The sequence below is a fragment of the Parasteatoda tepidariorum genome, chromosome 4 (genome assembly GCF_043381705.1).
Source record: "Parasteatoda tepidariorum isolate YZ-2023 chromosome 4, CAS_Ptep_4.0, whole genome shotgun sequence".
Taxonomy (NCBI): Eukaryota; Metazoa; Arthropoda; class Arachnida; order Araneae; family Theridiidae; genus Parasteatoda; species Parasteatoda tepidariorum.
Window position 1 is genome coordinate 76,799,371 of NC_092207.1, and position 24,487 is coordinate 76,823,857.

The 24,487-nt window shown below is 28.4% G+C and overlaps 1 protein-coding gene across 1 annotated transcript in view; it reads left to right on the forward strand.

The window, feature by feature from the left end:
* Nucleotides 1–13,454: 13,454 nt before the first annotated feature.
* LOC107436524 (amyloid beta A4 precursor protein-binding family B member 1-interacting protein) overlaps nt 13,455–24,487 on the forward strand; it is a 145,459-nt gene continuing 134,426 nt past the window's right edge. The window contains exon 1 of the mRNA XM_043041600.2: nt 13,455–13,624. Coding sequence (XP_042897534.1) covers nt 13,623–13,624 — 2 coding nt within the window. The 5' untranslated portion in view covers nt 13,455–13,622. The remainder of the gene's footprint in view (nt 13,625–24,487) is intronic.

The window sequence follows — 24,487 nt, forward strand, 5'->3', positions numbered from 1 at the left end:
ACGTGAGGCATTATATATAATGCTTAGGGAAAGTATGTAATAATTCTCACATTTCATACTTTGCCTAAAAACATCCGGCATTCTATACAATGCCGGCGTTTCATACTTTGAGGATAACATATACAATGAGATCTTAATTTTCGATAAAGATTCTACAAAGATAAATAACGGGCGACGATTAAGGAACTCTGTACGCATGCTAGGTTTACGAATTGGTCACTCTTATCCGTACGCAAGATGACCAAAAAGTAATTTATTGCGTTTAATTTTTTAATGGTTCCCAAATTCTTTCGTAAATTCTACATTCCAAACTCTCTCTCTTTTTTTTTTGTGAACATTTTAAGTAATTACATAAGCTCCAAAATAATCCGTTTAGCATAAAAATTGGGGAAGGGGTTAAAATTTTTAATAGTACGCCTGTTTTTTGTCCCATAAATGTTGGTTGGAAATTCTGTTTGGTACTTTTTTAGAGCAGATGATTCGAGAAAATTTTATTAGATTTTTAATAGGCATCAGATTTATCTTAAGCAATACAGTTTAAATCTGCTTTCGGATTGTGCGTATTTAGCGACAAAGAGCATAAAAAATTAAAATTGCTTACAACAAATTAAACGAGTTCAAAATCTCAGATAGACGACAGTTTATTTCTGTCATATAACTAGGGCAACTAATTTACTGCAAATAATTTAAGAAAACCACAAAGATAAAATTATACCATAAAAAAAAGAAGAAAAAAAGCTCATAAATAATATCGAATTTCTACTTAGATTCAAATGAACTATTTAAGGAACTACTGCAAGTTTATTCTGAAAACAAAACTTATGATCCGCAGTTTTACGAATTCTGGAACATATGAACTAACTAAAAATTGCCATTCTTCCAATATACGTTTTTCGATAGGATAGCAAGCGATAATTTAAACTCATTTCCTTGAAAGTTTTGGAATACAATTACTATATGCTTTTTCTTTTTTCGAAATACGAAACTTATTTTTGTTAGTCAAAACTTACGTCACAGCTCGTATTGTTTTTAATGTCCATAAAACCGGTTACAAACGTGCGGCGACATCACAAGTGAATTCTTGACTAGTTTTGTCACGTAAATTCGCGGTATAAAATATGACGTAAATCTTCTGCCATATGGTTGCTGCAGGTTATAAACAACTGTATTTGGCTTCTTTTTAAGTAGCAGACTATAAAGAAATTTAATTCTCCCAATTTTTATTAGATTTCGCTGAAAGTCTCCTGAAATCATTCCCCGCGATATCATCGTGTAGTAATTGAATTGAGCAGATGTTTTCGAATTTTTTTTTAACTGGTCATAAAATAGCTTTTAGAGAGACCGAGACTATCAGGAATGTAAGAGATGCTTCTTAACAGAAGTAGTACCTATTTACTAACTAAAACTAAAAATTTCTTAGCTGTAAATAAAACAGCTTTTATGTGAGGATACCTTCAGGAATGAATATATGAAACATAATTCGTAACAATAGCTGTTCAGTATGCAAAAAAAAGTAAAAGGGCACACCCTGAATAACTTTTGAACTAATGATCGCATTTACACTTGCTATGTCACATTCCTAATGATTCGACGGCCTCACCTTAAATGTGTAGTGATATTCGACTCAAAATACGATAAACATACCATTTTCCCAACTCATTAGTGCTTATAGCTCGGGCTGACTATAGTGAAAACTACCAAAATTAAAATTTATTTAATTGCTTATTTAAAGCATTCTAACTTGGAGCCTCTTAAGCAATCACGCTGTCAGGATTTTAAGTCATTTCAACTGCTGATAATTATGATATAATTTTTTTGATTATTTCAAGAAGGAAAAAATATTTTTTAGTGAAACTTTATTAAATTTTTATACTTTTAAAAACTGTTCATACAAAAAGTAGCAACTTATTCGAAACTTACTAAAATATTTATAAAGAAATGGATTTATAACTTTTCAATAAAAAAGGTTCTAGGAATGAGAATTATCATTGCATTGGGTCTGAGTAATCGGTTTTAATTTATCTTAGATCATTTTATGATTCAATCACTTCCTGTTTTTCCAATAAAAGTTCCATGTTTCACTAAGATATCAAAATTTGTAACTAAAACACCTGTAATGATTTTTAGTAATTACGAATCTTTCTAAAATAATTTTCAATTCACTTCCTTCATTAATAAATAACTCAAAATTTTTAATAAATTAAAACATATAAAACTAAATATAGTAACTAAATTTAAATTGTTTTTTTTTCTTTTTTAAGTTATAGAAAAAAAAATTTTAAATTTTTTTTCTTTATAGTCTAATAAACCATTCTTATTTTAAATTAACAATCATTATATTAACTCTCACAGTTCGTGTGATTTCTATGGGAATTTGGAATCATGATATTCATAATTATTGTTTTTTTTTCTGTTTTAGAAATTCTAGGATCTTTCACCAAAAGCTATTTATGATCAATTTCTATGTACTATATATATTTTCTTTTATCTGAAAAAATTAACGTCAAACATTACCAATAATTGAAGGGTTGTTCGTCTCTATAGTACAGTCCATTTCGTGAAATCTGCCAAAATAATAGAATTAGTTTAAATAAAATTTTTAAGTTTCAGAGTTCGTATTTAATCTCAGATATATTTACCGAAAAAAAGTGAATTCTGTACAATTTTTGAAAATCGTTTTAAAAAATGCATTATTTTCAAAAATTGTTTAAAACAAATTCAGAAAATTATTTGGTATGAACTTTCGTGCAAATTTCATTTTATGCAAATTAATACTAAAATATCAAGAGAGATTTACTAGCATTAATTGAAATTAATTATCATTAGTTGAAATTAATTATTAGCTAGCATTAATAATTTAATAATTAATAAATACATAATAATTAACTAACATTAACTAGCATTAATTGAAATTAATTATTTTAATTATAAAAATTAGATTAAAAAAAATCAGTTTTCCTTTAGATTTGGTTAAACTAAAATCTCTGTTACTAACTGTAATAATACGTCACCAGAAAAAAAATCACCTGAACAATTTTTTAAAATTGTTTCAAAAACTGTTTTGAAACTATTTTTTGAAAGTTTATAGTGCTTATAAATTTTCAAAAACTTATAGAATTTACGCATTTTCACTAATAGTTTTTAATAGCTTTTTAAAATTATTTGGTTTGGAAACTTTAACATTTTAATTGTATTCAAATTAATGCTATAATGCAAAAGAAATTTACAAGTATTTAATTATTGTTAAGTAAAGCAAATCCACATCAGTTAGTTTACCAGCTGGCTGTTTCTAATTCTGATCCGTAATTAACCGTTTCTAATTCTGATGCGAATAAATCCCGTAACTGAACGTTAACTAATTCTGATCACTTGTCTTAATCAGTTGATTAGACTTCGCGACTGCTTCTAATCAACTGATTTAATTAATCAGCCTCATCGAACATTGACTCAAATGTCGATTAATCGAGTAGATTAATTCAAGACTACGATTCTAATCACTTCATTAAAATCGAGATTCAAATTAGTTCGTCTCATTCAAATAAATTTGATATGGGTTTACTCTAAATAGAATATGATGCTAAATTGGTTATTCGTGTCGATGATTTGATTCTTTTTTATGATTTATTCAGTTTAAAAATTGATTTGTTTCTGATTTTCAAATCTATTTATTAGAGTTTATTAGTTCAAAAATTAGATATTTAAGTCATTTAACTGTGATTTTCGAATCCCTTTCTTGGAAAGTCCCGCAGTGGACTGATCGTTAAGACACGGTTCCCAGCAGATCACCGAAGTCAAGCATCGCTGGCTGCGGCCGGTGTGCGGGTGGGTGACCACTTGGATCAGTCTGCGTAGGGACCGAGGGTGTGCGGTATTGGTCCTCGTTAAACTGTGCTACCGTAAAGTGCTCGACTTCGCGCGCAGGTCGTCGGGCTACCAAAGCGGGGGTACCATCCCCTCCGCAGAGGATCAAAATTGTGATGGAATGTCTTCGGATCATCCTCCGGGATGTTTCCCAGACCGTCGCCAATAGCCCATTGTGCAGCTCTAGTGCGACGTAAATTAACAACAACAACAGCAACTTTCTTGGAAAAATTTAAAAAGCCACATTTTAATGGCTCTGACTCGAGGTCAAACAATAATTTTAAATATATAATTTATGATTTTAATTTACTGTTTATTCTATAATTTTATTCTAGCTGTAAAGGCATGAACTTCTCTAGGCTTATTCTTTACACCAAAGAATGTAAAGAATGAGCCTAGAAAAAGAATGAATGAATGGCTTTCGAACAGGTAAGTAACTTAAAGATTTTAAAAGTTTCGAACTTTTTTAAAAATTGCCGTTCAGTGAGATTTTTCCACCTAGATAAAAATTATCAAATTAATTTTTATGAGCCCAGATAATTCAACGTTGGAGTAGTTTTTCAAATATTAAAAAATATATCACAAACCCTTTTTTCTGTCTCATAACACAAAACCTTCTATGTTATTGACATTTTGCATCATTTCCATAATTATCAAAGACGGCACTGGCTAAAGATAGGTTAAATTTGACCTAACAGTTATACTGTTGTAAACTCACAGCAGTTAAGAAAATAGCATATTTTTCGCAAAACCTGTTACTTTTTGTGACGTCAGAGCCTTTAGAAAACAGATTTTTTAATTATTACCAATGGAAATTCTTAATTGTTAGAAGATAGGAATTGAATTTTTTCGTCATCTTTTAGTTAAGTTCAATACTTATTTCGATGAAATGTTGGACGCTTTATTTTCATTTATGCGAAAGTAATTGCTGCGATTATTCTCATTAAAAATTCTTTTTAATTTTTTAAATCCAAAGTAATTTTTACGCATGTTGGTAAAGTTATTAAAAATAAACTGAATTTTAAGGATTTACCTTAGAATTACCATGAAATTTTCCCAAAACCAACAGACTTTCAATTTTAAAAAAAATTTATTCGAAACTGAACGCTAATTTCAAAAGTTGAATCGTCTTTTTTATCAGACAATATTCAGAAACCAACAGTAACATATCTGAAAGAGGGGGGGGGGCAGCGTTACGGACCAGCTGTCTTTATTTTCTAAACAAACTGGTAGCTATCAATTTAAAGCTAAGTGGGCTTCAAGTTGCCATTAGACATAAAATCGGGTCCTTTACAAGGAAAGCTCAGTGCCTTAACCAGCAAGAAATCTTGGCCACTTAAATTATTGCATTTTATATTAATAATTAATATACATTGTAAATTACTGTATATTCAATTAATTATTAATAAGTTTTAATTTAAAAGAAAAATAAACACACTTTTCCCTTGCATTTTTCTACTTTAAACTTTAGCTGCTTAGAATATTTTCAAATTTCTAGAATAAATAATAAGTTTCTAGAACAGACGGGTTAGTTAGTAAATAAATAGATAAAACTTATAGTTCTTGGTGATAATTTAACGAAAGCACTTTGCCCAGGAATGAGAGAAAGATAAAACCTTTTGTGACGGGATGCGGCCCGCTGGATGCAAATTTCTCAAGCGTCCGCTCTATAGAGATAAGTTCATAGCAGTTCTAGTGGATAAAAGCAGTTCTAATCAACCTTCCCGATCTGCTCTTATCAGATGATGGAGGATATTTGAAAACTTCCTTAACTTCGGAAATTGCATAATTTGCCGGAACGATAGGGGTTGAATAATCGCTCGCTGCAAAACTTATTTCAATCCCTATTTCCACATGTAAGAAGATATTGTAATAAAAAAACCTTTTCGTTCAAAATGCATATTTTATTTAACATGTGCATAGTAAAAAGCTAGAAACATAAAAGAAAAGAAAAACTAAGATTTATAGAATTAAAAAAATTGTCTTACAAAACTGAATTTAGGTGCTCTATGGGATAAATAATAAAATTAAATATATGCTTAGGGAAACGATGCCAGAAATATAAAAGAAAAGAAAAATTAAGATTTATAGAATTAAAAAAATTGTCTTACAAAACTGAATTTAGGTGCTCTATGGGATAAATAACAAGATTAAATATATGCTTAGGAAACGATGCCAGAAATATAAAAGAAAAGAAAAATTAAGATTTATAGAATTAAAAAAATTGTCTTACAAAACTGAATTTAGACGCTCTATGGGATCAATAACAAGATTAAATATGTGCTTAGTGAAACGACGCTAGAAATATAAATAAAGAAAAACTAAGCTTTATAGAATTAAAGAAATTGTCTTACAAAACTAAATTTAGGAGCTCTATGGGTTAAATAACAAGATTTGCATAGTTAAATGCCAAAAAATATCTTTTAATTTAATAAGTGCAGAAATAAATATTTTAATACCAATTTTTATTATAAGATTAAGTATTAGAAAAGAAAAATATATAAAAATTCAACTATTGGTTTTAGGCATTATTTCCTCCTCAATTAAATTTAGATTATGAATTATTCATTAGTGATTATATTTGAGATGTGAATCACATAATCTCCCCTCAGTAATTCCGTTGTCTAAAATTTTAAAATTTGTATAGATATGTCTGACAATAAACCATTGTGCTTTTTGGAAAATTCTTTCACCGCAGCAAATACTCCGCATTTTTGCATAATGCGACAGTACAGATTTATTGCGACAGCTGGATTTGTCAACAGAACGATCACGAATTTTACCTGCGTCTCGTAATTATTCGCGAGACTGTGGAAAGTTATTGAATAAATCAGAAAAAAATAAGCCTTATATGGTGAGGTTTGTAAAAATTCTGGTTTAGTAATAATTTGGAAAATATGCGTTATAGGTTCCGTAATTGTATTTCGAATACAGTTTTTATTTACTGATATTGCCATAATTGTAGCCATAAGAAATCCCGCAGATAATTTTGAAAAATCACAAAATTTTTAAGACGAAGTTTTTATGTTAGCTATAAGTTTACTAGAACTAAATAAATGATTAATGGCTGTGCAAACTTTAAATGGGACAAAAATCTTAACTTCAATCCTTCAAAATTACATTCATTAACGCCATTAATTCTCTCATGTCTGCATTTTTCATTTGGGTTATGAAAAAATACTTATATATGCTACAAACCCATTTAGTATCCCAGGACTGTGGTGAGACAATTTGTTTTTGGAAATTTTTGTCCAGTATAGTCAAAAATTAGTGTCCTCGCATGAAGGCATTATGATATGGACATTGTGCATACTTGTTGTACATTTCATCAATTTAATTTTTTAATAAAAATATTCGTAATATGACCTCCCCCTTCTAAATAAAAAATGCTTAAAAATCTTACGTATGAAGTTTTCGATTGCACCATGGTTTTGTGGTTTACCCCAGTTATTTTCAACCTTTTCATACCTTTAGACCAGTGTTCCCCAACCTTTTTATCACCGCGGACCTGTCAACGTTTGATAATTTTACCACAGCCCGCTGGGGAACGACGACGTTGATTGTTTATATTTTAGATTATTTTGATTTATTAATTTTAATTTAATTCCATTTAAACATGCCTTCAAAATAAAATGCAGTTACACCAAAAAATAATTATAAAGTGATTTAACATTTTAACTTACTTAAATCAATGAGTCACGATCGAGAAAGAAGACGAAGTTCTTCATTGGTTCCAATGTAAAATTCGCGCCGCGCTATCGTGTTTTATTTATGATATTTGCAGTTATGATCATTGAATATTATCAAAACTAATTAAAAGAGAAAATAATTGCAGTGTTTTGTAATTTTTACGCNTCTCTCTAACCGTAATTCATAATAGTAAATTAATGTAATTAAATATTAAAAAATTTATGTCACTATCTTCGGGGGCCACTTTTCTTAAAATAAATAGAATTTTAATTTGAGATTTATTTTTAATTTGGGGTATAAACCTAGGAATCTTAATTCACTTTCAATGAAATGGGTGGACCTGGGGTTGGGGAACACTGCATTAGACCACTTGATGCCTTACTGAACGTAAACAATGCCGCATTACATGGCTATGATTACATGCGCTAGAATGAATGAAATCCTTTATGGGCTTCTACATGATGATTAATATTGTAATCACATTGGCCTACTTATATGTTTATCAAAGTAGTAAAAACGTAAAATAAATTATAATAAGTAAAATAAAATATTGAATATTAAATATTGTTGTATTACAACTTCAGATCAGTGGTCGGAAGTGACGCTCTACAAGTAGTAAAACTACTGTAGTCGCTAATTTTTTTTGTGGAGTTTGTAGTGTAGCGTGCGACACAAAAAACCAGTAGGTTGTAGCGATTCCTGGCAACTACTTTTTACGTTAGCATAGTAAAGAAACAGGCTTCTAACATAACTAATTGTTCGAATTTGATGGTTACAAATCTTCGCGGGTCTGTCATCGGACACAATTTAAAATACCCATATAACTGTGAGTTGACAAAAATTGCGTATTTAGAGTTGCGTGTAACTAATATTTGAGTTAGCTATTACGAATAATGTATAATTTATCACTTTGTTCACACTTTCGCATGCGAATGTACACTCGTCAAACATTGATCTTATTTCAAAGAAAGGGAACGTGTACATAATTTCTTAGCAGTAATAAAAGAGCATTAAACACTTCAGTCGAAATTGCAATAATTTCTTAGCATTTCTCACATTAAATGTTCGCTATCGAGAAGGGCATAAAAAGTTTAATTAAATGAACAAATTCGAAAAAAATAATGTTTTAGAATAACAAACTGGTTCATGTAAACACTATTAACTATTTCTAGATAATTCTTCATGTTTAACATAATTCAATTTTTCATTCGAAACCATTTCGAACATAGGTGTAAATTAATTTTTCGAGCAAAGATCAGTTCCTTAACTTAGTGACTACATTTCGAAAGTAGTTTGTAGTCATAATATTTAAAAAAAAGTATTTGCAATTGTAGTTAACTACATTTGTAACGAAGTAGTTGTAGTTATAGTAAACTACAAAAATAATGTAGTTTTCTCCGACCACTGCTTCAGATGTATAACTATGAAAAGATAGTCTTACCGCAGAATTTGAAAGGGAACTTATCAAAAGGTATTAATTTTGAAGTAGTTCTTTTATTTCTTTTAAAGATATTTAATNATGTATACACTTATTATTGGGTTCTAATTTTTTCCTTAATGACTTTCTTTATAATGCATTTTGTTCGAATTTCGACTAGATAATTCATTTTGTGATTTAAATAAGACAAATCCGAATGTTTTTCTTGAGAATCACTGATTTAAAGGGTCACCCGAGTTCAAGCGTAATACTAAAATACCATTTAAGTTCATGCTTCCTCTCTTCCAATTAAGTTATTCGAATTATTAAATGTCTTCGAATAATTTTGAGTTTTCTTTAAATTTTAATTTATTTATTTATTTATTTTTATCACAATTTGCTTAGTTTCGATTAGAATATTCACCGATCCGGGACGGAGCACTTCCCGATCTTCCTGTTAATCGATAGTCTACTGCACCATTACAATAACATTCGTAAAAATTATTCTTGGTTTTTTTAAATTGTTAAAAAAGTTTGAACAGATCATTTTAAGTAATGAACTGTGTAGAAATAAATTTTAAAAAGAACTTAAACTGTGCTGACAAAAAAAAAAAAAAAAAAAGAAAAGAAAAACTTTGTCTTTAAACTAATTATTTGAGATTTTCCTAATTAATAATTGAAGTTTGAAGAAAACTAATAATCTTACTAATTAGAATGAAACTAAAGAATTTTTATTTAAGTGGCTTTCTAATTATTAAATCCGAATAGATAGCTTCGAACGAGTGACTATTTTACAAACAAATGAACTGCAGATATTCGAATTATTAGCTCGAATTTCGGAAATCACAAACAATTTTAATTTAGGCAAAAAGAATTATCAAAATTATGTGAGAAATTCTCAAGCAATTTCAAACACAATTCTAAAAGAGCAATTGTAACCGTTGATTCAAAATAATCCATTCAATTAACCGATATTCGATTCCCTGTTCGAGTTTATTTAATAACTCATTTTTTATTTGTAATCAATCAGTGACTTTTATTAACAGTTAGGAATCAATGATTTCAATCAGTTTACTATTAGTGGCTAATTCAACTGCAATAATTTATTTCTTGTAACTTTAATTTGTCATTTGAAAAAGTTTTTAAGAATCAAATTAAGTCTATCAAAGAATGCAGATTTTATTTATATTATTATGAAAATTCAACGCATAAAAATTTTTGACAATATCGCAAAATCTCTTGAACGAAGTTAAAATTGAAATAAAAGTATTCCCACTCGGGCAACAGCTACACCAGTGGTTTCCAACTGGCGGCCCGGGGTCCGAATCCGGCTCGTGAAGCCTTTTTTTTGTGACCCGCGAACTAAATATATTATACATTCTCTAGCGGACAATTTTCGTAAAAAATCTATCTGGGTTTAAAATACTTTTCTCGTTAATAAAAACCTAATTTCTTCATTTCTGTGAAATTTATCATACCAACAGTGCAAAAAAAATTATTTGTCAGGTTTTGCATCCAAGAAAATATTTATTCAAATACAAAAATAATCGTGTATGTTGCTCTTTTTTATTTCATTTGTTTTTGTATTTTGTGAATATAATTTAGCATGTGTGCATCAGAAATTTTCTCGAAGAAATTCTCCGATTTAACCTTTTGAAACCACTCATTTTGGGCAAAAATATTTACACACACATTTGTAAATATAAAATGTAAATATCTATTCTCTGGTGGTTGCAGCAGACAAACCTCAGTTTTGTCACTGAACATTTTGTGTGCTACTATGTAAGTTTTAATACCAACCTTTTTAAAGTTTTATATCTTAGCATTTAGATATCTGTTGCACATTAATTGTTTAATACATGGGTGCACATTAAAGTTATTGTGGCCCGATTTTTTTAACATGCAATTAAATATTTGTAAAAATCTACTTCTTATTTTAATTTGTAATTCAATACAACAACTTGGTTTCGTACAACTTGGTAAAAATCTGTCAGTAATATTTAATGTTCCTTCAAACATAAAAGAGTCCTANTCTACTTCTTATTTTAATTTGTAATTCAATACTTTTGTTTTGTACAACTTGGTAGAAATCTGTCAGTAATATTTAATGTTCCTTCAAACATAAAAGAGTTCTACATAAAATTTTGATTAAGTTGCGGCCCGCCATTTGATTTGTGTTTTTAATTGTGGCCCCGGCCTCATATAAGTTGGAAACCCCTGAGCTAGACAGTGAAAAAAAAGTTTTGTTGTTATATTGTTGCGAACTAATTGAGATGTTAAAATTGGGGAAGGGGTTGAAGAATTAAAATATTTAAATACATTTGTGATGGGCATTCTGGTTGGTTACCATTTACATTTATATGTTGTACCAGGAAATTTTGAAAGGTAACCAGTTTGGTATCCGAAGGAGGGAAATAATAATTATAATACAATACAATGCAACAACACTTTTTTTTTTGAATTAGCTACTTTAAAAACTGAAGATTAAATGAAGTATTTAATGCACACATTTTGATTTCTTAAATGTAAATAAAATTGGCTGAATGTTTCACACAGCAGAATGCTGAATGAAATGAAATTAATTTTGACAATCATTTTTAATGCTATAATTTCTGAAACGCATGTAAATGAATTAAGTAAAAGAAATATATGATAAGGTACATTTTTTATTGAAAATACTGATTTTATTCCGTTTTCATCTTCAATGGTTTCAAATAATATGAGAAATTTCCTAGGTTTTCAACTAACGTCAGTTTGCTGGCTGTATGTATTTACAGCATCCTGCATTTTTCAGGAATTAGAAAGGAAAGTTAAGCAGATTGCCAAACTGCCTATTTTTGAAGGATTTTTAAAAAAAAATAATTCATTAACCACTTTTGGATATTTTCCGAATCTCACTTGCGTATAAAACTTCTTAATATAAAACTAAAGATAAAATTTCTTAATAATGAAAATAGAATTTTCTTAGTAACGAATAAATAAATTTATAACTGTTTAATGGAATATGTCCAGAATAAATCTATATAATAATTTAATTAAGTAAACTAGTTTCGGACTATGTAATTGTTTCATTAAAAAAATTAAATTTTTGGTACTTCTTAATTTTTTTTTCTTTTTTTTCTTGCATGAAGCATTATTTTTGAAAGAGTTATAATTTCAAAGAAAAACTAGCCAGAAATAAGTTCTCGCTTGGAAAAAAGTGTAAGAAGTAAACTTATTAAATTCATTTTTAGCATTATACTTCTTATAATAAGCTAAACTGAGGAACACGATGGTGAATTCTTGTTTTACTGTTTATAAAATAAAAGTAACAAATAAAATTAAACTTTTGAAAATATTTGAAACTTATGCAGAGCCGGATTATACCTTTCGTAGGCCCTAGGCATAGCCGTTTTTNAAATAGAATTTTCTTAGTAACGAATAAATAAATTTATAACTGTTTAATGGAATATGTCCAGAATAAACCTATATGATAATTTAATTAAGTAAACTAGTTTCGGACTATGTAATTATTTCATTAAAAAAATTTAATTTTTGGTACTTCATAAATTTTTTTTTCTTGCATGAAACATTATTTTTGAAAGAGTTATAATTTCAAAGAAAAACTAGCCAGAACTAAGTTCTCGCTTGGAGAAAAGTGTAAGAAGTAGACTTATTAAATTCATTTTTAACATTATATTTCTTATAATAAGCTAAACTGAGGAACACGATGGTGAATCCTTGTTTTTCTGTTTATAAAATAAAAGTAACAAATAAAATTAAACTTTTGAAAATATTTGAAACTTACTTATGTATACTTCCGCTTGTATCTTACATCACAATCTTTATGTATTGTAACTAAAGTATAAGAAATCAACACTAATCGTTCAAAAAACTACTATCAAAATGTATCTAATTTGATCAATATTTTTCTGAATTATAGAAAGTTTACAAAAATGTTTCTGTTTATAATAAGAAAGTATTATATGGTTGAATATCAATCAAGTTATTCTAAAGAGGTATTCTATGGTTGAATACCAAGCAAATTCTTTAAGGACAAACAAAAGTTAAATGCCGAATCAGTGGTCGACTTTATACTAAATTATAATATAAAAGACGGTTAAAATTTAATAAGTTTCAACACCATTTAATCCATTTTTATCTTTGCAGCTTTTATCCAGTTGTTGATCCAATTCTTCATCCAAAACCAAAAAATTTTATGCTTACAAACAAATTTGTGCATCAAATTTAAACGTTTAAATTATATGAATTTCAACAACTATTCGATTAAAAAAGTTAATCAATCAATAAAGATTTCAAGTTGAAAGTTTGTAATAAATTGCCACAGCTTAGTACGAAGCCAAGTATTAGAAAAAAATAACGCCAAAGAAAGGATAAAGGAAAAACATCTGTCAACCAACCCGAAATGGAAATCGTAGTATACGCATTACTCCATCTAGCAATCCTTCGCCGGAAATAGTAAAGTTGCGCACCAGCCGTGCGCAGAATGATAAAAGTAAATGACTTGGTGTGTGGAATGAGTCATGAAGTAGAAAAGCGTGCGGCACGGCAGTTTCCTTGCGCACCTTCAAGGAGTTGTATTTGGAATGATATCTACTCGTGACTTACCTGCTGGATAAATTTTTCGGATTATAACAATTCATCTATCAGAATAATGTGAGTATCGATTCGATTATTTTTTTTCTGGATTGTATAATTTCATTTATTTAAAAAGTCGTCTGCTGTCATCTAGTGTTTCACGTGTTTCTCTTGACCCCTATCTTACCTATTCTACCTTACCTCGTAATGTTTTGAACTCGCTCTTCGAGCAGACGACAAAATACAGCCGCAGTTTTGTGTTTACATTGCAATTAAATGTTTTCAATTATATATTGTCGGTTAAAACTGGAACGGGAATTAATTTTTTAATTTTATAAGTTAATGATTGGTTTGATGAAAAGTAGTCTCTATTTTTTATTATTAATTATTATTAAATTAATAATTGTCAATGTAATATGAATTGGAATATTAATTATTTTATTCGATTACCGAATTTGGGTAGATAACAAAATACAGCCGCAGTTTTGTGTTTACATGTAATTAGATGTTTTCATTTACATATTGATGCCAGTAACCAAACGGCAAACAAATTATTGCCTTTAATAGTTAGTGATTTTCTTTTGGAAGGAAAATATTGCCCTGATATTAATTAAAATATAGTATTTAACCATTGTTAAATGTAAAGGAATTAGAAAGTTTTTTTAAATTTATTTACTGATTAATGCAATTGAAAAAGAATATTTTTTACCATTCTAACTTTTCTTCAATGGCTAAAATTACTATAATTATTTTTAAGTAAAAAAATAGAATAAACAGTTATTAATTTTAAATTACATATTTTTAAAACATGCTTATATTTTGACGAACATTCGGAAGGATTTTGCTTTCTGATATTAATTTACATTTACGTATTTATCAATATAGAACATTTAATTTACCTAATTTGCAAAAGAATATTGTCAGAATAAATTGATTTATATAATGTTAAAATCTAGAATTAATTTCAATACACTACAACTTTAATCGTCTCTGCATTTAAAGCTGTCAACATACAAAGTAAATAAAATATGTAATGTGAAATTCTTTCATATTTTTTTTAAATTTTATTTTATTTAAATAAATATTATTACTGTGAAAGTAATAATATTAAATTTTTGTAATAAACTATATTTTATTTCATAAATTTAATATTATGTAACATTACTCATACATTTAGTTTATTTCTCTTACTTTTTTACGTAAATTCCTAAACGTATATTAAAAAAAATTATGAAGGGTTTCATTAAATGTTATTTCTTGATAACTTAATGCCATCAGTAAATAAAGTTTCTTAAATTGTCTTATTTAAAAAATAATCTTTCATTTTATATTGTATCTTTTTATGTAATGCTTACTTTTTCCTTATTTATATACTTCTTAATTTACTTATTGCCTATACCTTCAGAGATAAGAACAAGACTCGACCTTTAATTTGATCAAACTCGTTGTCAAATTAAATTGAATCCATGACTCTTGAATTAAACTGATTTTCTTTGATTTTGGTTTCGCATCGATAATATTAATTTATTTTTAATCATTAATTTGATGCGTTTTTAATTATTAGCATACTTTTCATAATTTTTATACAAAAATTTACATTAGACAACATATGCACTCCTTTGTATCCGGCATCCACATTTGAAGGTAAACGATAATTTACTACGTATATTGCGTTAGTATGCATATTGTTATCATTGTTTACGTAGCGTATATAATAAGCTTTACTTTAATTATAAATATATTTCTACATTATTCTTTAAATTATAAATATATTTCTGTAACCCAAATATATTTCTAATTAAAGTATTCAACCTCTTTAAAATAATATATAATAATGTAAATATATATTTTAAATGATTTTATTCTAAATGATTTTATTCTAAAGCAGTGTCCCGTCTAACAGTGTCTTTAGACTAGCTTGAACAGAAATGACGTGTCTGTAAAATACGAAGCGTACATTTGCTGCAGAATACGCATAGAAAAATCGGCAAACATTTTTTTTATTCCTGTGGGCTAAAAAGAAAAAATTTATTGAGTCCTAATTTTTTTCCCTTTTTCTTTCTTTAAAAAAAAGAACAGAAACTCGCAAGGATTATAACTTTAGAAGATATAACCTACAACTACAGCGTAAAATCTATAACTTCCATACTGCTATTTTAAAATAAATTAAAACAGCTATACTGTGATTAAAAATTAAAGTTTGCTTCTTCATAAGTTTTTTAATACACTTAAAATAGTCGAAAAATATTTATATATCCAATCACAGGGTGATTTTTTACAATTTCAACTGTTCTATAGTTCTTTTAAACGTATTGTATAATTCTTAAGCTCGGTTAGTTTCCGAATTAAAATTTCTAGTTAGTAGAATTCATTGCCTTTTTTTTTTTCTTTAAGAGTTTACTTATTTATTTTGTACTAGAGTGTAAAACTGTTATTTTTACTCCTACGCTTCAAATTATTGTATTTTATAGTGCTTATTTGAGTTTAAATAATAATTTTTGATTCTTATAGAAAATTTAAATATTTTTGGATTAATTTTAAAACAGAAGTCTCTAACTTTTTATATTTATGATTTATGCAAATTTGTTTATAAATTTTGCTGTCAGAGTTTATGCGAGTCATTTACATACATATGAGAATCTTAAGTCAAAAGTTATNCTGAATTCATATCGTTTAAAATTATTGAGTCCTAATTTTTCTCTCTCTTTTTTTCTTTAAAAAAACGAACAAAAACTCGCAAGGATTAAAACTTTAGAAGATATAACCTACAACTACAGCGTAAAATCTATAACTTTCATACTGCTATTTTAAAATAAATTAAAGCAGTTTTACTGTCATTAAAATTTATAGTTTCTTTGTTCATAAGTTTTTTAACTTAAAATAGTGCAAAATATTTATATATCTAATCACAAGGGGATTTTTTACAATTTCAGCTGTTCTATAGTTCTTTCAATCGTATTGTATAATTCTTCAGCTCGGTTAGTTTCACAATTCAGTCCCTTTTTAGAGTTCTCTAAAATTTGAATAAAATTTCGAATTAAAATTTCCAGTTAGTAGAATTCATTGCCTTTTTTTTTTCTTTTAAGAGTTTACTTATTTATTTTGTACTAGAGTGTAAAACTGTTATTTTTACTCCTACGCTTCAAATTATTGTATTTTATAGTGCTTATTTGAGTTTAAACAATAATTTTTGATTCTTATAGAAAATTTAAATATTTTTGGATTAATTTTAAAACAGAAGTCTCTAACTTTTTATATTTATGATTTATGCAAATTTGTTTATAAATTTTGCTGTCAGAGTTTATGCGAGTCATTTACATACATATGAGAATCTTAAGTCAAAAGTTATCTAACGAAAAATAACAAACAAAATGTTTGAAAGTTTTTTTCTTCTTTTCTTTGAAGACAGTAGACCCTTTCATAAACAAATGGCTCCTTTCATTTGCGGAATTCAGGAGATCCGGATAATTATCGATTCTCCGTCCAACCGGATTTTTCCGCGGGGTATTGGATGTTGACCTTTATTTATTTTCCGCTTTCTTGGAGGAACAAAACAACGCTGGAGAAAGTGGAATATTTTGGCATAAATTTCTGCCTCACAATTTAGTTGATGGTATCAAGAGAAAATGGGCGGAGTTCTTTGAAGAAGAAAACAACAAAAAGGGAAAATGACATGCCTGTAAGGAAAATACATAACATGATGTTTTAGTTCATTAACACAATTAACTTTTACTTATGGGTTGGTTACCAAGAGACTAGAAATTGCTAATAACAACGTAATTGAAGTTAATTAAAGGAAATGGGGTTATTTCCATCATGTTAATTTTATGTGTGCTTTATCTTTTTTATTGTAAACTTTACGCACGATAGTCACTTAACATATAAAATTAAAAGACAACTTGTTTGGAGATTATAGTTGCTGTTTGGAACTTATTTAACCCTAAAGCATTGTTCAGAACACCTTCTCCTTACACTTTCTTGACATCACGCTAGATTTCTAGAGTGTTTCTTTCCTTACCGCAAAATATTTTAATTCTAAATCATGTGTACAGGATGTTCCGTAAAAGCCGCCTTTGATACATATTTTTTGGAAGCGTATTCCAGAAATGAAGGAAAAAAAGTTTGCCCGTTAGGGGTCGCAAACCATTGTTTAAGCGACGAAAAAATAAAAACGCTATCAAAATCAAACGAATCACTATCAAGCAAGGCGGCTGTATAAAACATCATAATCTGTTTGATTGCTGGAAAAGAAGGGAAGAATTTAAAGGAAATTATTAGAAACGCCTCTAAGGCAAATTTCTCCCAATGCTTTATCCAGGAGTTTCCTCGTCTTCTGGATTGAGGCTCTAAATTGCAAGGCTATGGAGTTGAACTTTGGTAGTTGTAAGTCCAAAATTGGGTCGACCGTTCCTCGACGGTTATAAAATTAAAAATGTGCCATTGTGATTCCAACGATGGTAGGTTGATACGTATTCCGCACCCGGCTCGCATCGACCATAGTGCTGACGTATAATATCCTCAGTGGTAGATTAATTCCAAGCGAAACATAATTTTTAATAAGTATTTATCATTTTATGTAATAATAGTCGAAAGTTTAAATTGTAAGGTATGCAAATTTCTGCATTAATTTTAAAGAATGAGATTTTTATAGGCAAAATACAAAATTTGAGTGAATCTAGTCAAATAGTTTCATAATTATCAAATTTTTAAAAATTCTTTTACTTGAAATTTAATTTCTGAAGAAATAATCTACTGATTTCGTTCAGATTTTGTAATCGGTCATTAAAAATTACATTCCTTAAAATAAAGTAAAAATTTGTATATTTCAACTATTTTTAAGTTAAGTATCATTAAATAATCAATATTGATTAAAAATTATTTTTTTCTTAGCATTACATTTTGGATAACCGAAATTTATAATTGTGTGGAAAAGTTTTTTGATTCGCTTAAAAAGTTCTGGACACGTGGAGTAATACACAAAAAAAATGAAATTAATATTAAGAAGTCCCAACTTTCAAACGCCCACCTGACCAAACTATTGAGACTATATTTTCCAGATTGCGGTTAAACCCCATATTTTGAGGATCAGGAATCCAAATCGGTAAAAAACGGTAAATTTATTTAGAAAGAGTACTTTTTTTGTGTTTCATTTCATAAGTTAAAATATCGTCTGCAGTCTTCAATTAGCTGATTAGGACCTCAAACTATTATTGAGTCCTAAGTACGTGAAAATCTGATTATTTTTTTCACACTGTATAGTTGCTTTTCTTAAAAGTAATTTCTCACATTTTGATAGCATTTTTGTTCCTTTTCTCGTTTTGTTATTAGTTTGAAACAGTTAAAGTGCATAACGTTCTCAAAACGTTTGTCCTTCAAAAAATTACATAACGTTTGTCTTACAAAAAATTAAAAAACGTTCTCTAAAATTCTCTATTTATAAAAATCAATTTCTCTAAAATGCTTAATCGCAATTGTCTGCATTTGAGATGTAAAAAGATTATAAAATACTGCATCAATCAAGATAAGGAAACATCATCGTTCACTGTAAGATATTCCGGAACAAATTACGGTAAATTGCACTGGCACCCAGGGTGCTGGTACTTTTTACAGTAAAATTTTAAGGAACAAAAAGTATTATACACCGTAATTTTTACAGTAATATTTATTGTAAAATCACTGTCGTTAAATAATTATTCCTGTAAAACATATGGCATAAAATTTTACGGTAAAAACGGATTTCACAGTCAAAATAATTCTGCTGATAATGCACCCAGGATGCCGGTACTTTTTACCGTAATTTAATTGGGAATTTTTTAAAGGGTAGTATATTGAAAAAGTAATATAAAATTAAAAGGAACTTTTCTTCAAATAAAAAAAAAGTAAGACATCATTATATTACGATTGTAGTAACAAAGGTAATCTCAGGATAATAGGAACTTAAATAAAAAGAACTTAACTTCGGTGAGTGCGTCTCTTTTACTGTAAAAGCTGTTTTGCTGCTAACATAAGGTTACGGCAGGGAAGCACAAGTTAGTGGAGCTCTAACTTATTGTTTTCCGCAATTCGAATCTTCGGAAACCCAATTTAAAGGAAAATTAATTTTACATGGAAACGAAAAATCAATTTTGCATGGAGAATTTGAAAATTTTATTGAATAAAACTAAGTTTTTAATGCACGCATCTGTAAACTAAAAACTAAATGTATTTAATTAACTAGAAATTCTTTAATGTTTTTAAAAAAAATTACAATAATTATCAACTTGCAATTTTCTCCTTTATTTTATATATTATCATAGCTAGTTATTATTATTTAAAGATATTGCAATAGACAACATATTTATAAAATTTTACCTAAAATCATAGCTATTCTAAGGCCACCCTTTCATTGAAAGACGCCATAAACTTTAAAATTATTAATTTCTAAAGTTAATTATTTTACTTTTATTTTATAACCGTCGTTGAACAGCCGACCCAAATTTCGGGTTTATGATTACTAATGTTGAACTCAGTAGCCTTGTCATTTTAAACCTAATTCAGAAGACAAGGGAACTCCTGAATCAAGTATTAGGAGAAATTTGCCTTCGTGGAGGACTTTTTGATGAAACTAACCCGCATTTGCGTTACATGGAGAGGAAAACCTTCCACGGTTAGCCTCATGACAAGGGGACTCTGACCCGTGACCCGCTTTCCACTGAGGATATTTTACGCCAGCACTGCGATCGGCGCGAGTCCGGTGCTGAATTCATATCGCACAGCCATTGCTGGGTTTCGAACCCGGTTCGCCTCATTGGGGGGCTAACGCTCTATCCCCTGTGCCACCACGACTAAAGTTAATTATTGAAGAATTTTTAAATTTAATATTCCTATATTTTTACATAAAATGTTTGTTTTTTTAAATATGTTTTGACTTGAGTAAAAAGTAGCTACGCAAAATCTAAGGTAAATGCTCTCTTTCGCTTTAATTATTGGACCATTTTTTAAACGTAATATTCCTATCTTTTTACATAAAATGTTTTTCTTTAAATATAATATTCCTNTACCTTTTTTTTTTTTTTTTAATATGTTTTGACTTGAGTAAGAAGTAGCTACGCGAAATCCAAGGTAAATAAATGCTCTCTTTCGCTTTAATTATCGGGCAATTTTTAAATGTAATTTTCCTATCTTTTTACATAAAATGTTTTTCTTTAATATGTTTTGACATGAGTAAAAAGTATCTCCGCCAAATCCAAGGTAAATGCTCTCTTTCGCTCTCGGAAAGAAATCATTGTTTTGTAATGATAGAAACTTTTTACATCTTAAGCCTATTTAATCCTTTGTACTTGGATCGTGTCATCAGCAGTGATTAAGTTGTAAAGCATGGATAAGAATAAGTTATAAAGCAATGAGTTCATCGATAAGGGAGAATACTCAATAGTCTCGTTAATCACAATTCATTCTATTCCGTTTAAGCTGTACTAATTTAATATAAAAACAGTTGTAATGTTTGTTTTATGCCCAACATGTGATAGTAGTTTAATCCAAAAATAGTTTAAATGTGGTTTTAAAGCTATTCTATTTTTTTAATGCCTCAACTGCCGTGTTTAAGTGTTATTGTAAACGAAGATTAGAAAAAAAGCGAAGTATTTTGTGGTCTGATTTATCTTTCTTTAAAATCAATCCTGTTAGAAATCTTATTTTCTTTGAAAGCTGTTTAAAGTTTCATTACAATTTTATTTGATGTAGTTATTTTTTAAAATTAATTTTAATGTGCCTATTATAGTTGAAATAACCAATAAATTGTACGAAAGTTTACTTTGTTTAATTGTTAATTATCATTTAAAATATGAATTGGTTCCTTATAATGTCTTAAAATTGGAGTTTTGTTTGATCATTCTCATGAAATGATTATTTTATATTTGACCATATTCATAAAACATTAATTGCTTCTAATAATTCCACGTATGTCATTTTGTTTTCAACATTAAAAATTTCAGCAGCAATATTTTGTTAGCAAAGATCTAGAGCTTTCATTGCAGTTACAAAAATATTTTAAATTCAAATTAATATTTCAAATTGATTTCATAACTGTACATAAATCTGATTAAATAAAATGTATATATCTGATGTATAATGTATGTAAATCTGCTATAAAATTATGTTTTCGATTTGATTTGGAAAATTTAAAACTAGATTGCCTAAGGAAGTCATTTTGACAGCTTTTAATCTCAATTAGAAAAACAATGATGTATATGTTACGGGCAATGTAATTATTTAGGTCAGTATTCATAACGCCTAGTTATTATGAATAATGACCATTAAAATTGGGCAATTTGATAAATTCGAATTACTTTACGATAATTTCTCACATTGCCCGGTCATTATAAATACCGCTATTATTTCTTTGGGCACTTTGATTAATTGACAGCAATGGGACAACCACGTGCGTGTGGTGTGATTCTGGCTGGCCAATGTTCACCGGTGAATGTTGACAATCAAATTAGTCGCTTTGGTGAATGTCCGAAATATTTATTACATCCAATTTGATACTAATTTATTCGTAGATATAATTACATTTATTCGATATTTTAATACTTACTGACGATAGATTAGAACAAACATCAGTGTTTGGAGTATCGGGCAAATATATACCGGGCAATGGCACTTGACTTTAAAAAAATATCAGTGTAGGGTATACCGGGCAGTGGCACTTGACCTTAAAAAAACATCAGTGTAGGATATACCGGGCAAATGTATACCGGGCAATGGCACTTAACCAGACCTAGTATGACTAGACCTTTGGTAAATGTCCGAAATATATACTTGGTCTAGTGCCACTTTTGCTATAGCTTGAATATTTAAAAAAAATTAAACAAAGCGTTTGAATCAATTTTAAACTGATACCGAAATTATTGCTTTAAAATTTAAAAAAAAAATAGTAAAAACTGTGCCAGATAAGAGTAATTGAAGTAGTTGCTTTATACAGTGCATGTGCGGGAAAAAATTTAAAAAAAAATTATCCAGGTGCATCTAAAAGTGGATGAATATCCCAAGACACCCTGTGACTGTGTGTGACACAAATTGCCCACTTGATTTTTAGCATTATACATAATGACCGGGCAATGTAATAATTGCAACATAATTTATCATTTTGTCTTATCCTTTTGGGCACTTTTTAAATTGCCCGGGCATTATAAACAATGCCCAATTATTTATATTGCCCGTGACATATATAATGGCACAATTTCTTAGAATTTGTACAACATATAATTTTTTTTATTGTTAATATTTACTAATAAAGTGTTATATAACTGTAAATAATATAAATAATATTGAAAATAAATTTAAAAAAAATTTCTTTATTCTTTTACCATCCAGTCATTTTGACTGCTTTTGGGCAATATAGGTATATACTAAGTTTCAGTCTTTCTAGTGTTAATAGATTTGAATATACACATATTGAATTAAAAATAGTAATTAATACGTGTTTACATGTACTCTATAAACAGCTATTTAAAATAAGTAAAAACGAATTTCAAAGGAACTGTAAAAAAGAAACACTATAACGAGGTTTAATAGCAATTATCCTACCTTGGGTGTAGCAAAAATTAATGAAAATTCTTGTAGTACAGCTACTGTTTATAGGATAGAAGATAGAGTCATAAATAACAAGCAAAGCTCTGTCAACTACAGTGTTTCATAACAACTAGTTTTAAATTTGCATTTTATTAACAAAAGGTAAATGCATTCGAATTATGTATGCACTGTATTAAAATGCCGTTGAAAACAAAATAATTTAAATAAATCTTTTTTTAGGCTACTTAATAAGTTAAACTCACCCTCGTGCGATGGATGCTATTTATCTAATTAAATAAGCCCATACAAGACTAACTTAGTTTTTCAAATATTGTACTTTAATTTATTTCCAGGAAAAAAAATTTTCATGTTTATTTTTTATTTTTTTCATTTATTTATTTTTCAATATTTATACTAACAGTAACAATTTTTTTTTATTCGTTTACAAACCTTTCGATTTTTAACTGCATTGATGTAATTATTAAATTTTGTGAACAAATTGCTTTATTAAAATCAAGATTGGCTTCAAAATACAAAAAAAAGGGGAAAGAAATTGGTAAAATAAAGTTCAGAGAGTAATAAATATGTATTACTATTTTTGGTGCTGAATTTAATTTAGTTGCAATGTATTGGGCGATACATAAAATTGTGGACAATTTTAATCCATAAGCAAAATAATTATTTTGTATGCCTATCAAAAATAAAAGGATTGGTAAAATACGCCCTTAGTTTTCCCCTATTCCCCCAGAAAATATTTAAAATATATGATTAATTTTTTTTTAGAAATTTCATTGATGTTTGAAGCAAAATATCAAATTGTGTGATTAGGTTGGAACAATTGTAGAATCACTTACATTTCATCACAAATTATCGAAAAGAATCGATATTCAAGATATTGTAAACCTAAACGATTAAAAAGATCTAACCTTTTTTTCAATCGAATTTCCAAGTTTTGTTCTCAAATGGAAATTCTCAGATTCCCTAAATCCAGATTATATATACTTACATTGCAAGTCCTAAAATTTATCGATAAATCTTAGAAGAAAGAAAAACTTTCCTATTTCAATTGTAGAATCGGTGAGATACAGACTGTGTTTTCTTTAAAATGAAGACAAATAGAACCGTCGATTGTGTGGTGGATGCTATTCCTCATTAGGGTTAACTGCTTTAGTTTCCGTTCTCCGTGGCATCTAATTATCCCTCTGTCACTCTGAAAATCCCCTTTCCGCTAATGAACATGTTAATCTTCCCTCTCGGTTGGTGGTGCGAGTATCTTAAATTTGATTATGTTATCTCCAATGATTACGAATATACTTATTTGCCAAGAGAGTTATTTTGTATATTATTGAGAATTGGCTGGAAATGATGATTACTAATTTTTTACATTTG